Below are 18395 nucleotides of genomic sequence, written 5' to 3'. Positions count from 1 at the left end.
TCCTGGAAAAATATTGTGTCATTTATATGTTGCCCTATATATATATGCATATTTACTTTGCACTTATATGACCTATGACCTAGAGGTGAAGGTCACCTCAGTACAGAGCACTGTCAGTAACGTATGGTTTCACCTTGTATATAAAATTGTCTGTCACAAAGAAAATCAAATGCAAAAACTAAGAAATCTCTGGATTAATAATTCCAACACACACTAAAAAAGTCAAACATTACTTTCACAAATTAAAATCCCAAGAAATGAGCTTTGAGAATTACTATATTACAAGCAATATTTCCATCAATTTCGTTGGTACTGTAATAGAATATTTATCTACAAATAAATTCCTAGTACACCACGAAACTGACAATGATGTTTCCTAGTGATTCGTAGAACCAGAAGTAGATACAGTCACTGACAAGTCATGCATCAGCAGAGTGTCGTCTGAGGGTGCAGTGTCCGTATGCTGTGGAGAGGTGTAGGACAGAACACATGCTCACGAAGTTCTGATAGTGCTCTCTAGATGTCAACTAGAACTGTAAGTCATAGGCTAACTAACACTCCTCACACCTCCAAAAATATGGTAGAAACAAAAGTGTACCCTAGTGTATCACTACCTGTAGATATTGGAGGGTTTTTCCTTTTCTTATACCTGGTACTTCTTTACTGTTGTATTACAATTTTCAGCCTTTTTGTGTCAATAGAACATTTAAATTTATCAAGTTTTATCAAATCAAACCCACCATCAGTGGCCATGTATGATAAGTCATACTGAAATGCTAGCATTAGAAGGTCATTACACTTACATGTGTATTGCATGAAAACCATATAGGCAATACCATAGGATGAAGCATCACAAGGCCACATGCATAATCACACTTTTTATTCAGCAACTGTTGTGAAAACAACACTCTCGTCATCAGCATGGAGGCACAGTAGCCTAGTGGTAGGATGCCGGGATCGTGACAGAGGGGTTGCGGGTTCGAGTCACAGCATGGCACTGTGTTGTGTCTTTGAGCAAGATACTTTACTCAGCTTGTTCAAATCTACTCAGATGTAAATGAGTACGTGGTTGGACAGTGCTAGAATTGTAAAATGCTAGCTGTGAGCGCCGAAATGGCAGCACCGGCTGTATGCTCCCCAGGGAGTTGAGAAAGATATTGACTGGTTGCAAAGGACCTATGCCCACGGATAATAATTTGTGAACCGCTTTGAGGCGACCTATGAACTAGGTTCTGATAAGCTGTATATAAGAACCTCAAATTATAATTATTATTATTATGTGGGTGTGATCTAAGGTAATCTTTTTATCATCTTCATACCACACTTTTTCATTCATCTTAACACAACAATACTATGCTCATTCCAAATGAACTATTTTACGGTGTATGATGAGAGTCAGCAAAGGAACAGCAATGCTTTCTGATGTTACAAAGTTTACAAATAAGTTCATTATTGAGAGGAGAAACTAATTAAAGAAGTTGGTGTCAAGTTGTTCTCAATCTCTCAGAGTTAACAAGAATTCCACAGGAGTGGATGTGTCGCCTGCTCAGCGCTTTTAGTAAGAAAAGTGTTTTGGCTTGAGTTATCGCGTCAACAGATATGCCAAAAAGCGGAAAGTTGAAACTCGACAGAAAAACCTGTAATATATGTTAAACACTATTGCTTCAAGCATTACCATACAAAATATGAAAGGAATTGATTTGAAATAAAAAAAATCTTTCATTTACACAAAAAGCCCTTATTTGGCAATAAAAGGGCCATAACTCCACCAGAAAAGCACATAAACTTCTGAAATGCGATCTTCTACTAGCTATATTGTTATACAATATATGTACCAAGTTTCAGTTCAATCAACTCAAGGAAACGCAAGTTATCGCACTGAAACCTTGTTTCGGACGACACAACTGACGACGACGACAAAGTAATACCTATATGTCGCCTCTCGTTGCAGGTGATACAAAAAAAGGGTTCCCTTGTTGTATTAGAAGGTATTGTGTCAAGGTGATTAATGTAGAATGTATAGGTTTATCTTGACATGTAACCATTCGGGTGGATATCCCTTATCCTTCCGCTCAAAAAAGAGGCATTAAACTGTAACCATTCCGGTGGACAACCCATATCCTTCACACTCACAAGTGACATTAATCTGTAACCGTTCCGGTGGACAACCCATATCATACACACTCACAGGAGACATTAATCTGTAACCCTTCCGGTGGACAACCCATATCATACAAACTCACAAGTGACATTAATATGTAACCGTTCCGGTGGACAACCCATATCATACATACTCACAAGAGACAGCATTAATCTGTAACCGTTCCGGTGGACAACCCATATCATACACACTCACAGGAGACATTAATCCGGTTTATTTGTAGCATGCTGGAAGCATACCTCACTGAATGGCTAGCCTAGTATTGCTACAAGAAATATTCATAATATCTATAAGTAGAGTACAAACACCCACTGCAACGCGAAATTAGGTTTTAGGCAAGAACATCAAGGAAAATGTTAAAAGAAGCACAACTTAAACCACTATTGGCCAAGCCCTTGCATATAATCAGAAATCTAATAAAGAGGAATTCAAATCATTGTATCACCATGAATACAGGTGAGGAAACTAACTTTTCTGCACACAGAGTACAAAGCTTCATGGTTGGACATGTACAGGTGTAAGGCAACATGATAGTAATTGTCCTTCATAAAGAAGGAGTTTATAGACTCAAAACTATAAAGCTTCATTTTCCTACCCAATATTCTACATGTAAAATATTCCGCATGATGATCCCGTTAGTTTCTTAACAATTTGGGAAAATAGAAATAATTGCAGACCTTCTTAAAATTAAAAAGATAAGACAAGATAAAAGGTGTTTTTTTCAAATAAGTAAATTAAATTTTAAGGGATGGGGTGCTTGGGCCAAGGTGTGCTATGATCATGAGATGGGGTGCTTTTTTAGGTAAAACACATTGTAAAATAATCCTGGCTTACTGAATAATAGATGGTTAAAACTGGTCCAATAATGATAGGATACTGTAATTTACTTATGTTTCAATAAATGTGTAAATTTGAATGACGCATCAATTACTATTAAAAGAATCAAGTGAACAACAATTCATACAGAACACCAGGCAGACATGTTGAGTCAAATGTGACTCACTGACCTCAGAACGGGTACAGAAAGGCTGTCTGTAGTACAGTACATATAGGATCTTACATGAGTTTCTATTTTATAAGAGATCTTAGAACGAGTCTAAGAATGATTCAATTTAGGCAAGCTGAAAAGATTATTTTTTTTGTGACAAGTTTCAAAAATTTCATATGAAATGAAAACAAGTGTAAGATCCTTTTTATCACATAATCAAGATTTGTGGCATTTATGCGTGTAAAACGACAATTTTCATGTAAATGTAAAAAGCCGTCATTTTGACTCCAGTGCGTAAGTCTGTGACGTCATGTACTTGTTCTAGGCGTGATGTCACAATTGAAACAATTGAAACTTACAACCAACCGCAGGGCTGATAGGTCATATTACATGGGCTAGTACGCAAAAAAAATATGACATGGGTATATTCACTGGATTACACCTTACATTGTATCCATCCTCGATATCCAGGGGTTACGCTCACTTTCGCTCTCTACACGCCTGGAATATGTCATGGCAAAATCGAAGGCTCAGTGTGCGCCACCTTGTTAATGAGACAAGAAGACTTGGAACGGAACGGTAAAAAGTGACAGGCTTTGAAGTCGGGCATCGCTCCTTTGTAATCTTCAAAGGACAGGTATCAGCCTAGCGATTGGTCAGTTTTTTTCACCTGAGACCAATCAAACAGCTATCTTTGTGCCTTCAATTTTGCTATGACATATTCCAGGGGTGTAGAGAGCGAAAGTGAGCGTAACCCCTGGATATCTAGGATGCATTGTATCATGATTATGTAATAAAATTAAATATACACAATATGTGTACAAAGCAGTACAATATTCTACATAACCATCTGATTACTATACAATACATGTGTAAAATTTAATACAGAATTGAAACTTGTGATTCCTTTAGAGTCAGGTGGTGGTTAACATATCACTTCCGAAGTTTAAAAATTATGATATTTTCTCACTTGTGAGACTACAGCAATATATTTGATATAATATAATATGCCTTACTGACAAACACACGAAATACACAAACAACAAAATAGACAAAATATACACACCCAACCACACACACACACACAAAGATATGTCTACACACAAATATAACGACTGAAAATCTCTAGTCTGATGCAGAAGAAAAAATCTACATGCTAGAAATATGTCTTTGTACAGAGCAAAACAGACCATCAAGCAAAGTAGTAACAAGTTTCGTGAAAATAATACAATTCAAACATGTACATGACTGTGTAGAATTACTGGTGATCCTTGATACAGCAGAAACAAACCGACAAAACTAAAATCACGTTCCAAAAAAGGATATGAAGGCAAAAATACAACATCTAGCCTAGAGAAACAAAACAACAAAAAAGGAGTGTATGCAGTCTGGGTAGTGATGATGATAAAAAGATGATGATGAAGATGATGATGAGAAATCAATACTCAAGAAAAGATGGCTGATAATCAAATTCATAAAGAAGAGTTTTTGACAAGGATAATGATTGATATGACGACGACAGAAAATGATAAAAAAAAATTAAGATGATTTCAAAGAACTGAGAACTCAACTCAAGTAGGCAGGCAAAAGGTCAACAAGAGGAATGAACCAATGAAAACAATGCCATGCAGGAGTGGATCGACTCACCTGCTCCTTAATCTGTTGCCATGGTGACAAAGATATACAGGTACACATATTAGTACAGTCTCAATGCCTAGAATATCCCAAAGTTATGTCCTAACATTAACAATATGTAGGTAACCAACCGTAACTTCCTTACATCAATCTGTTTGTGTTCACATACATTTGTATATTTGATGATATAAACATTTTTTTAAATCCAATTTAATCATATGATAAGTATCAAATATAATGTTTTGATAGAAGTTTATCGACATTGTGGTACAGCTTTGGGGTGGTCGGAGGATCAACCATTAAAAAGGTGGTCAGCCCATGGTTTATTAAACCCAAATATCAATCTTATGCATCTATGTTGACTTGATCCATCATTTTTCTTTGAAATTTTACATTTATTGTTTTAATATGTTATCTTTTAATATTACTTATCTCTACTTCTGATGGTTCCTTTCCCAATTTTTTTTTTATGATTATCACCAGGCAGTGAAGGTAGGCTAGTGTAGAACATGTCGCCATGTAAACTTACCCTGTCATTGTGAGAGCTCAGCAGCATGTCCAGCCACTGGTATATATAGCCATCATCATTCAGACCACTTGGGTCAAACACCGGTCCACAACACAGCACAGCCGACATGGCTCTCACAGCCGACAGCTCTAGCTCAGAACAGCTCTCATCCTTGTTGAATCTGTCGATCAAATGAATGTTATCATTGATATACATTAAATTGCAAGTTGGTAACTAATATCGTGTACAAAAGACTGTTTTAATATTCACCTTAAAAAACATGGTATTTAGTTTTCCATTACAATATGTAAGTACAATATATGTATCAGTTTCCCACATTTTACATTCCTGCTGAATTGAATACAACTTTTACTTTTCAATTTAAATGTATGATATAATTAATATATATCTAAATACATTAATCAATTATATGGTAAGTGGCAATTATTCTCTCATTAATACATATGAAAGTTAATAATTCCTTCCAAGAAATATGGTACAATGTATTTGTATTTAATAGCAAATTAATGTTTTAGCGCATTCCTACTTTAGCAATCAAGGGTAAATAAAATATTTCAGCCCAATCAATATGTATTATTCTAACTCTTTATTTGAACAAATGTACTTTTCTATAGCAACTACTATTCATAAATTAGTCCATAAGAGAAAGGTGCTAAAAAATAACACTAAAATGATTACATTTACATTATTTAAGTAAAATTGTAGTATCAATCCTGTTCCATTGATTGATCCTTTATTACCATATCATATAAGTATGACTTGAGTGGCACTTTATATGGTTGTTATGCCACTATGAATACCGAGCCACTCACCTCCTATCCAAAGTGTCTCCTATTGTGTGACTAAACTTTCCACTCCAGCTCGCAAACAGGTGGAATAAGCTATACCGCAAGTCTCTTGTCAGCAGGCTTCTCTTGAACTCCGCTGGGTAAGTATAACAGTTTCTTATATATATATAAACGAGAAACCTACAGTGTAAACGTAACATTTTCTTTTACAAACAAGAGGCCAACAGTGCCTGTATAATTTGATATTTCTTTAAATCATTTGTGAGGAAGGTGAACTCGTATCTACATCATAGGGTAATTCAATGCTTAACATACTTGAATATATTAAATAAGTGTTGATCAGATTGACTTCATCAGAGCAATGAGAGGAACCTTTATACGATATTTGGTTAAATTGTGAATAGCTATCCTTGAGAGGAAGTTTTCCAAGAAAATACTGGGATCGACCATGGATAATGCGCCAGCATGGTAAAAGCTCCCTTTCAGTTTGGTCCTTTTAAGAAATCCTTTTGAATTGTACGCATGATTATAGCTTACAAATTTCCTTGTTTTGTCTTCTTTATTTAAGTCAAGTAAATGTTTATACTTTTATAAATCTAAGTTACCTTTACAGTAAATTCAGAAATTTTTGACAAGAAAAAGCATAAAAACACAAATGAAAAAATAAATGTATTATTGCATTAGCAGTTTATCTTTATGTATTTGATAGAAGATCAAGTCTATCTACACCGATAGATTGTCAAGTCATGATATGTAACAAAAGTTGTAACAATAGCTGTCATTATTACTAACCAGGTGTGTGAGCGATTAGCTCTCGGACAAAACGACTAAAGTGTAGACGTATGTCGTGTAGGACTGGCAGGTCACGGTCACTCTCGCTCTCCAGGTACTGGCGTGCCCCGTCTATATACTCGACGAACGTCTTGATCAGGCAGCTGGAGCCAGTGTCAATTACACCAGACTCGCTGTAACAGCACAAAACAAAAGCATCTTTAATATGAAAACACAGAACACTGATATTACACCATACACAACAAATGACACTGTCATTACACCATGGCCGATTTCGTTTAAAAGTGGATGTACCATTTGTTCCGCATAAACGAACAGGTCCCTAGATCAACAGACAACAGTATCGTTACACCATTTATTTTGCTACACTCACCTCTGGGCAAAAGTTCTGTTCTCTGCCATCAGTTCAAATATATGAGCCAACTGCACTCGAAGAGTATCCTTCTTACGGCGCCGGTTCTTTGTTTCCTGTTTACGCTCAATAGCCTCCTTGAGGAAGGGAAGTAACTCATCAATGAGGTCCCTAAAGACACAAGGATTCACATCGTCATTTTACATGCATAACTTACCATTCTGTAGCCTTACATTGCAAAATCCAAGAAAACTGTATAGGTACATGATCAATACAGTAAATTTATAATCAACGTTTCTGTATACATGTAATGAGAAAGTTTCACCTTGCTGTACTTTGCTCTTGTAACTCTGCATGTCAGTAAGCAATAACAGTATTACTATATCTGGGCAAGTTCCACAATGAGCACATCAGAACACAGAAATAGTCTGATCTCTTTTGATATCAATTAAAAGCAGACCTGAACTCAGCTGTGTCAGTGTAACCCAGGCTTAAACTCACCTTGTTCAGTGTAACCCAGACTGTAACTCACCTTGGTCAGTGTAACCCAGACCTAACTCAGCTGGGTCAGTGTAACCCAGACGATAACTCATATGGGTCAGTGTACCCCAGACTTAAACCCACCTGGGTCAGTGTAACCCAAATTTAAACTCACCTTGTTCAGTGTAACCAAGCCTGTAACTCACCCTGGCCAGTGTAACCCAGACTGTAACTCACATGGGTCAGTGTAACCCAGACCTAACTCAGCTGGGTCATTGTAACCCAGACTTAAACTCCCCTGGGTCAGTGTAACCAAGACCGTAACACATATGGGTCAGTGTAACCCAGGCTTAAACTCATCTTGTTCAGTGTAACCCAGACCATAACTCATATTGGTCCGTGGAACCCAGACTTAAACTCCCCTGGGTCAGTGTAACCCAGACTTAAACTCACCTTGTTCAGTGTAACCCAGACCGTAACTCACCTGGGTCAGTGTAACCCAGACTTAAACTCACATTGTTCAGTGTAAACCAGACCATAACTCACCTTGGTCAGTGTAACCCAGACCATAACTCATATGGGTCAGTGTAACCCAGACTTAAACTCACCTGGGTCAGTGTAAACCAGACCATAACTCACCTTGTTTTGTTCAGTGTAAACCAGACCATAACTCACCTTGGTCAGTGTAACCCAGACCATAACTCATATGGGTCAGTGTAACCCAGACCGTAACTCACCTGGGTCAGTGTTACCCAGACCGTAACTCACCTGGGTCAGTGTAACCCAGACCGTAACTCACCTGGGTCAATGTAACCCAGACTTGCACTCACCTTGGTCAGTGTTACCCAGACTTAAACTCACCTTGGTCAGTGTTACCCAGACCATAACTTACCTGGGTCAGTGTAACCCAGACTTAAACTCACCTTGTTCAGTGTAACCCAGACCGTAACTCACCTTGGTCAGTGTAATCCAGACTGTAACTCACCTGGGTCACTGTAACCCAGACTTAAACTCACATTTGTCAGTGTAACCCAGACCGTAACTCACCTCGGTCAGTGTAACCCAGACTTAAACTCACCTTGGTCAGTGTTACCCAGACCGTAACTCACCTTGGTCAGTGTAACCCAGACTTAAACTCACCTTGGTCAGTGTAACCCAGACCTAACTCACCTGGGTCAGTGTAACCCAGACTTAAACTCAAATTGGTCAGTGTAACCCATACATTAACTCACCTGGGTCAGTGTAACCCAGAATGTAACTCACCTGGGTCAGTGTAATCCACATTGAACAGTGTAACCCAGGCCTTAACTCACCCAGGTCAGTGTAAGCCAGAATGTATCAGTGTTCCCCAGACCTTAACTTGCCTGGGTTGATGTGGCCCAGACTGAAACTCACCTGGGTTAATGTGGCCCAGACTGAAACTCACCTGAAGGCAGCAGCATTGGTATAGCCAAGACCGTTGACAATGGTGTCCCTCATGTCCGGGTTTTCACACTTCATCAGTGGTACTATGAGTTTGAACAGGTCTGTACAACTCGTGCTGGCTTGCCGACTGTCACTCTTCTCCGACTCAGGGGACGACCTACAACAATATGTTGACAACTTAACCCATAAATACACTTTTGAAATATTTCATTATCGTACATTGATGTCATCATAAAAGAGTTATTGCAATGGGCATTCTTGATATATTCTTTGGAGAACTTCAGCACGTTATTATCTAAAATTTCCAAAGTAATATCCGCATATTGTATACACTGTCATAACCTCAAAATAAAGTGAAAATTAGATGCGTACAAAGTAAACCGATTTAAATTATATTCCAAGAAGCAATTTGTGCACATGATAAAAGTGTACTGTGAATATTTTGATCATTGTGTAATTAACAAGTAACATCTTTTCATGAATGTAACTGCCAACAGTATGGTTATATAGGTGTCCAGTGTTTATTTCACACTAGTGACCACAGAGAGTATCTAGAAGGATAAAGAAAGTAAATATACTTCACTTGGATTTATGTTCAATTTGAACTGACATAATGACATTTTTTTTCACAAAACATGCCTCATTATTCCCCGTAACCTACCCTTGCTCAGGTGAAGCAAATCTGTAATAATTGAGACTGTCCTGCTGTGCTACAGAACATGCTAGAATGACATGGTTCTGCCATAGTTGCATGTGCCACAGATCATGGTGTAGATACTGTTAAATTTGAACTGACATAGTGACATTTTTTTCACAAACCATGCCTCATTATTCCCCGTAACCTACCCTTGCTCTGGTGAAGCACATCTGTAAGAATTGAGACTGTCCTTCTGTGCTACAGAACATGCTAGGATGACATAGTTCTGCCATAGTTGCATGTGTACATCTTTCTCTGTTGTTGGTTTCTTACTGGAAGTTCCTGATCTCAAGATAGACGACGTCCGGAATTCATTGATCATGTTGCTGTAAACAAAGTGCATAAATTAATATGTGCGCAATATAACACATACAATATGGTATGCCCTGACAGACAAACTTTGGATCCAGTAGTTTATGGATATGTTGACCTGGGAGGTAGGTTTTTACATATCCCGGTTGAAACGGTTCAGGTGGCCCAGAAATATTCCACAATGAACGAACACACTTGGACCGTTACGGAGATAAATAACAAAATAGAAACTAGAATTATGTCAGTCTGACATTTAAGCCGCTCACCACTTTAAATTGAATTGCTTCAGTAAGCCGTTGAGCATCAATATCTTCTATAATACCTCAGATATGTGTTCTGTATTCTGCTAATTGAAAATCAGGTCATGTGATGATGATGCCTTTGGTATTTCCAAAATCAATCACCTCTTAAATGATGCCTTAAAAACATTTCTCCCTCTCCTCTTTTTTCACCCTCTTTCAGTGTGACGCATTGTTGTAATTTTCATTAACTAGCATCCTCCAATGATGTGACATGAGCATTTATGTGCAGAATGCCAATCGGTGAATGGATAATAAAGAATAGGTGCATTTTGTGATTGTGAAATGAAGAATTAACAGAATGGGGGAAAAATACATGGAGAAAAGAGACATTGTACTACTTTTATTTTTATTTATTATTTATTCATATGAATAATAATTATTAATAGATGTAGTGACTTTATTTACTGTCATTGAATATACAAAATCTCAAAAATGTTCTTGGAATATATTTGAATTATATTTCTCAATGCGACTTTATATTAATTACTAACGTAAGAGTTATTTCCCTTACACCGGATTGGATAATATTTTGACACAGCGCGAATTCTTGTCAAACAGCAGCGGCAGTTGTGTAATGTTCTTAAATTGTTACACTTTCATAAATAAATACACCAGAAATAGCATGCTGTGTTACAGAAATGTTTGACAAGCATACACAGTTTACATATCGTCTCGTCTCAGAGCAATTAAGCATTACCGTTAACAACCTAAGCACGATATGTCATATTACGTTCCCGTTTGAAACATCAAAATAGAGGTTATACTTCATCACTAATACGGTTTATAAATACATATATTTACTTCTTCCTTCTACAGACAGCGTCGATGCTTGACAGTCTTCACATGTGCTTTCTCGAATCATATGTGTTGCACACGCGTAACACTCCTCAGACCTCAATCCGAGTTGCTAAAACGCTCAAACGTAGTGCACAAATTTCACCACCACAATACTCGTAGAATACACCGGAGATAAACATTTTGTTTTCAGCAATTATTAAAAGTATAGATTATTGCTTGGAGAAGAGTATCAGAAGACTTTAAGTAACCCACAGGTGAGTGTCAGAGATTCTACTTTCTATTTACGATAACGAAACTATATAGCGGAAGCATGCAAGACTGAATTATGCGCACGCATCCGTAACGGAAGTGGATCCGTCATTTCGTTCTCTGGACAGAATTAATAAGCCGCTCGGCTCTCGCCAAGAGCGGCTTAAAAATGATATGTCCTTTTGAACGCGTCCACTAAATTATATAATGTATCTTAAAATCTACATGTGGCGTGACCTCATTTTATAAAAAGAATAACGCAAACTAGCAATAGTCAGCATTTTAGTTTCGGTCAGGCACATCTGGACCACTCAATCTAAAAGTGCCGAATCGGTTCAGATCTGCACCTGTCATTTTCTTTCAGGTTCAACCGTTTCAACTGGTTGAACCGGATACGCAAAAGGGGCCATAGTTCTATGTAGACAAAGTACACTTACTTGGGGTCCAGTAGTGTATGCATGCTGACCAGTCGAGTGTAGACAATGGGCCAGGAGGCAGCCACTGCATGTGGGCAAATGATCATTCCATATTCGCTGGACACAAACATGGCGATACACCTCATCCAAGGGTCAACTTTGGAAAACACTGACTCTGACCTTTCCTCTATATTGTTCTCCTTGGTAACAGGATTCCAGACCGAGGCTGCACGGTCAATGACCCAGGCCAGGTCAATGTTTGGCGAGGTCAGCAGAACAGGCTGTAGTAAAAAACAAGACAAGATGGTCAGTGGAATGGGGAGTTGGAGATAGGAATAACAACCCATATCATTTATCATCAAACCTGTTAATGTATATATAATATGTCATTATTTTGAATTTCAATTTATGTATCAATCTTTTTCAGAATGAAATATTTTTGATGTTTTCAATATTTAACAGGTTTTTTCCTCTTGAAAATATGTGTAAAACCAGTAGATAAAGATGACACCTGTCTAAATAATAAATAATGATAATGATTTGAGGTTGATATATGCCGCTTTATCACAACCTAGTTCGTAGGTCGTCTCAAAGTGGTTCACAAATTATTATCCGTGGTCATAAGGCCTTTGCAACCAGCCAATACCTTTCTCAACTCCCTGGGGAGCATACAGCCAGAGCTGCCATTTTGGCGCTCACAGCCAGCATTCAACAATTCTAGCACTGCCCAACCATGTACTCATTTACAGCTGGGTAGACTGGAACAAGCGGAGTTAAGTATCTTGCTCAAAGATACAACACAGTGCTGTGCCGTGACACGAACACGCAACCCTTCGGTCACGAGCCCGGCGTCCTACCACTAGACTACCGTGCCTCCAATAAACATTGAGTACTGTGGCCCAAAATAGGCTTTTCATTAATCTTGACACTTTTTTCACCAAAGAACAAACTTTTCTGGATATAAAATACCAGAATCAACACTCACTTTCTCCGAGGCAGGAAGCGAAGGCAGAAGTCGTTTAACCACATCTGGGCAGGCCTTGTCTATCATCTCTAGTAGGCACGGCTCAGGCATCTGTGAGGTGTACATCACACATATTTATATACAGCATTTGTTAGCTTGCACTCTCAGGAGCAGTTAGAGCTATCACCCTTGATAACAAGATTTCAAAAAATATTTCTTTATGATTCAGAGGACTTTGATCATTTGAGAAGTCAGTATATCACTTGCTATCAATTAATAGCACATTCCAACTTTTGTTATTACACACTTAATTATCTCAGTTACCATTAAGTCATGTATTTTGTCAAGTATATGTTTTTTTCCATTAATAAGGTCAAAAAAACTGTAGTCATATCAAGATTTGACAGTAATCCAATTTCTGAAAAGTGTTCTCACAAAAAGAGATTTCCTAAATTAAAGTCAAAATCTAAACCAAAGTCAATATTATAACTTCTCCATTAAACATAAATACATAAAGTATCTTAAATGAGTTTTCATTTCATATTAGATTTTATTAAACAAGTCTAAGGAGTTTTTATTTTTGCGAGCCTAGGCCACAAAAGTTAAAACTTCGAGACGAATTTCATAAAAGCTCATACAAAATGAAAACCAATTTAAGATACTTTTTATCACATAACTTAGAAAACATTTTGACAGGTTTTAAAGCCAAAATGTAGAGGGCTTAATCAAACGTTCACAGCCATTTTGTTGCACCATTCACAATTTATGACGTCAAGTCTTTGTCCATATTATGACGTCACAAAGGATTTCTGACTGGCACAGCCAATGAAAAACACTCCAGGGTATATTACACTAGTGACGTATGTAAAATTATTACACAGGTGAATTCACTGGATAACAGGCCGATTATGTGATAAATAAAATTATCCCAATTTTTGAAGTTGTGAATACAAATCAATTTTCTTATGATTTCTCATCCTCGTGCTAACTTTTCTCACTGCTTTACCTGTGCTTGGCAGCATGTGAAGATATTCCTGACTTCCTTCAGCAGGAGAGCAGCGAGTTTGCGTGTGACAACACGACAGCTACACAGCATAACGAGTGACAGACCCTCCACCTCCCGCAGGACCAGGATGTTGGTGGCCTCTGGCAGTGTCTGCATCGGGGCTGCGCTGTCCCCTGTTGACCTTTCCTACAATAAGATCAGAAAAATTCAGCTGACCATGTTCTACTAAACTAAATAAACAAAAGCTGTCCAAACAGTTCATATGGTCCTTTAATTAAATGAGGGATACACTTTTAATAATTCCAACAACCAATTAAAATTTAACTTTTTTTTTTTTTGTTAACCTGTATAAAGCAAAACTTGGTCTAGCAATTACCATACATTTACATTTGAAGTCTATACCAAAAATCTGTCTTATTCAGGGGCAAATAATGGTCACTGCTGACTTCCACTTGGCTAGATTCCCTATACATTCTATCAATAAAACAATTGACTAATGCTATCGAGCACTGTTTTCCTTCTTTACATCACTGTTATGTACTCTGAGCCTTCCCCTTTTTTGTGAGTTGATTTTCTAGTTATCAAAACCATTGCCGTCCCGGTATAGCTGAGCCTTACCCCGTTATTGTACAAAGACAATGTTTATTTTCTAGTTACAACCATTGTTGTTCCCTTTTGATGTACAAAGTTACTGTTGGTCTTGTACTTATGACCATTGCTGTTCCCAATGGCCATTCAGCCTTACCCTTTGCCATGTGCTGACAATGTTAATTTCTAGGTAAGACCATTACATACCCCCTAGATCAAGCCTTATGACCATTGCTCTTCCCCTTTTAACCTTACCCTTTGCCATGTGCTGACAATGTTAATTTTTAGATAAGACCATTACATTCCCCCTAGATCAAGCCTTATGACCATTGCTGTTACCCTTTCAGCCTTACCCTTTGTCAGATGCTGACATGGTTAATTTCTGGACAAGACCATTACATTTCCCCTTGAGAGAGCCTTACCCTTTGTTGTGCAGTGACAATGTTGGTTTTCCACTGGACCAAGAGCTGCATGAGAAGTCGCAGGGCACCGTCCAACAACTGTGTGTTAGTATCACTGATGTCACGCTGCACAAACTGTACAAATCCTGAAAACAGGTCAATTATAACATGTAAAACCAGTTCAGAATAACATCTATTAATTTACCGATTATTTACACAGAGGAACTACAATTCAGTTCTGTAAAATATCAGAAGTGCTTGTTGGAGTCAGCAACAAAATTTGGGGTATCAGGGTATTTGAGAATGATCTGGTTTATATATGCATAATTTTTTCCAAAGTTTTACCAAGACATGAGGTTATGAGTTTTTCCAGAGAAAAAACGTCCAAAAACAAGCTAAAAATTTTGTTCTGCTTCATGAGATTAATGAAATTTCAAAAATGTCCCATTATAACATAAATATAAACCTGATATGATTAAAACCCTTTTATCCATACTTTCAAATAATTAATCTTTCAAAATTACCTGTGTCTTCAAAGAATCAGTTAACACCAGAAACAACACCAAATAGCTTAGCTAACTTGGCCGTCAAGTAAGCTAATAAATTGAAATTTTGTTATCTTTAAAATCCAAAAGATTCAATAAGATATTGTTTGTTACCTATCAATAATAATAATGATAATAATAATTTGAGGTTCATATATACCGCTTTATCACAACCTAGTTCGTAGGTCATCTGAAAGAGGTTCACAAATTATTATTCGTGGTTATACGGCCTTTGCAACCAGCCAATACCTTTCTCAACTCACTGGGGAGCATACAGCCGGTGCTGTGCCGGCTGCTATTCCGCGCTCACAGCTAGCATTCTACAATTCTAGCACTGCCCAATCACTTACTCATTTCCAGCTGAGTAGACTGGAATAAGCGGAGTAAAGTATCTTGCTCAAAGATATAACACAGTGCTGTGACGTAACTCGAACTTGCAACCTGCCGGTCACGAGCCCGGCGTTCTACCACTAGACTACCATGCCTCCTTGCCTTACCTTTGACAACATGTTCCCTCCACTGTGGCGACTCCTGCATCAGGTTCTGCAGGGCCTGAAATGCATGGCTGTACCAGAAAGAAATGATAATTACTCAAATTAATGTAGCTAACCATCCAGACTTGTTATCACATGAGTTTTACACTGTGATGTATTCATCCGCGCAGTAAGGTAATGTTGACAATCTCCATCATAAATATTTAGTTTTGTCGTTAAACGTATTGTTTTGATGTTGTTAGATATCTGATGCTGTAGATAAAATATGATCTACACACTGAAATACGTTGTCTTGTTTGTATGGACGGACTACATTTTGACCCTTCAGTAGCATAGAGGCCATTTTTTTATTTGCGGCCCCAGACGGGATAATTGTAGTCAAAATTTAAAAAAAACATTTGAACCAAAGTGTGAGAAAAGAAATCAATTACCTGTAACTGAGCAAGTTTGGGTTATCTCAGTCTCGGGCTAAGATTCTGTAACATTATCCCAACCGAGGCATAAGCCGAGGTCGGGATGTTACCAAATCTTAGCCCTCGACAGAGATAACCCTGATCTCCCTCAGTTACAGGCAACAGATTTTATTATTCCATCGTTTACTTGTTAACTTATCCTCTCCACCCCATTTATCTTCATATGTTTAAATTTGTACACAATTCTAAATTTTACTTCTCATCCAGTCAAACAGTCACTCTTTCCATCTCATCCAGTACAATCACTCACACCTTCAACTCCTTTCAGTTTAAACAATTACTCATTTAACTCTTTGTGCAGGACAAATACTTACCCCTTTAGCTCCTCGTCCAGGTGAACTGTAAGCCTTGTTAGCAGTTCCACTAATTCCTGACAGCTCATTCCATCTGGGATAAGTCGAGGAATTGCAGCAATACACGTTCGGAAAAGTTCTATCTTTGCCTTTCTCTCTCCTCTGAAATAGTATGGCGCATGATCAGTTAACTGTTTTAAAAAGTTTCTAAGTTTCTAATTTTGTGGATTGAAATCTTCACAGTTATGACATAATTACATTTTTGGAGGTATTAATTTTCCACGAGATCCACAAGTAATCATCAATCCTATCACATGCAGTACTTACACACAACAACGAAAATATACAACACATATTTCTTTTAGTTTACATTAAATATCATATAAATACATAGCAATTATACTATAATGAGGAACAATACAATACATGGCAATGATTTCTTAGGATGTTTACCACCTGTTATGAAATCTCCAATCACTTAAGATTTTACTGTTATCTGTTTCAGTCCCCACAATCAGGAACCTTCTAACATATGTATACATTTTTACAGAGCAAGGACAAATGTCTCTTAACTTATTTCTTGGCTTGGGCAAATCCGTAAGCACCATCTGCAGCTGTTATAAGACCATGATATGATGGAGTGGGGGTGTTGTTTTTTTTCTTTATCTTTTTTTTCTTTTTCTTTTTCAAGATTTTCAGAACATGTACACTATACAAAACATCACATCAACACACATCCACACATTCACACATATCAACGCCTGAAATTATCATCATCCTCATTTTTTTCTTTTCTTGACAGCGTGTAAATCCTGCAATGGCGCAGCTAACTTACATCATTAGGTCATCCGGCTCTTTGTTGACATTCTCTGACTTGGTTAGTAAGTGTTGTCTCCCCACCTGGAGGTCAAGTGCATGCAGCATGGAGTCGAAGGCCTTGAGCATGTGTGGGTAATACTGGGCCAGGCCTATGGTTTTGGCCATCTGGTCAGTCAGCTTCTTATTAAGAAATGTTCTCTTGACCCTGACTGTGGCTCCGGAGGGCAGTGTAGCCTGAGTCTGTGGCATTGGAGGATCGCCATCCTTTTGTTGAAGGCTGTCTGCAATCACCAGGAATGCACGTAGACCAATGCTCATCCGCTGTGGACAGTCGTAAGAAATTCATGTCAAATATTTCAAGGTAAACTACATTACACATTAATGTGAACATCATTTCATATTAATGGTATTATTGTGTACCAAGATTCATAGCGATTGAATGATATTTACGAAAACTGACATGGAAACCAAAGTGTGGATAGATGATCGGTTAGACAGATCATAGACATCCCCTTATACCATAACATGTTCTTATCAAAAGTTTGAACCTGAATATAAATGTAGAATCACTGTACTTAAGCATATCACAGACAGCTTGTATTGCTAAACAACAATGTGAAAAGCTATCAAAACTGTTGCAGATCTGCAAAAGTTTGGTTTGTTTGTGTTTTACGTCCTATTAACAGCTATGGTCATTTAAGAATGCGCCAGGTTTTGTTGGTGAGGAAAGCCAGAATTACAGGAGAAAAACCACTGACCTATGGTCAGTACCTGGCGACTGCTCCGCGTAGGTCTTGAACTAGCAACTCAGTGGTGGACGGCTAGTGGTAGTAGAATGTCAGATGCCTTAACGACTTGCAAAAGTCAGAATGTACTTTCGGGTAATAG

The 18395-nt window shown here is 37.8% G+C and overlaps 1 protein-coding gene across 7 annotated transcripts in view; it reads right to left on the bottom strand.

Moving 5' to 3' along the window:
• Window positions 1-18395, bottom strand: part of LOC110466230 (protein furry-like) — a 90201-nt gene that overhangs the window by 54979 nt on the left and 16827 nt on the right. For 5 of the 7 annotated variants that reach the window (XM_021522618.1, XM_021522619.1, XM_021522623.1 and 2 more), the window contains exons 16-29: window positions 17524-17828; window positions 16710-16850; window positions 15926-15993; window positions 14905-15029; window positions 13895-14080; window positions 12910-12999; window positions 11946-12205; window positions 9997-10173; window positions 9152-9307; window positions 7267-7416; window positions 6894-7066; window positions 6126-6237; window positions 5314-5473; window positions 4797-4808 (exon numbers count right to left, since the gene is read on the bottom strand). In XM_021522618.1, the coding sequence (XP_021378293.1) occupies window positions 4797-4808; window positions 5314-5473; window positions 6126-6237; window positions 6894-7066; window positions 7267-7416; window positions 9152-9307; window positions 9997-10173; window positions 11946-12205; window positions 12910-12999; window positions 13895-14080; window positions 14905-15029; window positions 15926-15993; window positions 16710-16850; window positions 17524-17828 (2115 nt within the window). The remainder of the gene's footprint in view (window positions 1-4796; window positions 4809-5313; window positions 5474-6125; window positions 6238-6893; window positions 7067-7266; window positions 7417-9151; window positions 9308-9996; window positions 10174-11945; window positions 12206-12909; window positions 13000-13894; window positions 14081-14904; window positions 15030-15925; window positions 15994-16709; window positions 16851-17523; window positions 17829-18395) is intronic. The other 2 variants (XM_021522622.1, XM_021522624.1) reach the window with 1 other exon arrangement.

This window comes from Mizuhopecten yessoensis, unplaced genomic scaffold (genome assembly GCF_002113885.1).
Source record: "Mizuhopecten yessoensis strain PY_sf001 unplaced genomic scaffold, ASM211388v2 scaffold11125, whole genome shotgun sequence".
NCBI lineage: Eukaryota > Metazoa > Mollusca > Bivalvia > Pectinida > Pectinidae > Mizuhopecten > Mizuhopecten yessoensis.
Note: the sequence above shows the minus strand (reverse complement) of the source record. Positions and strands in the feature narration are given on the sequence as shown.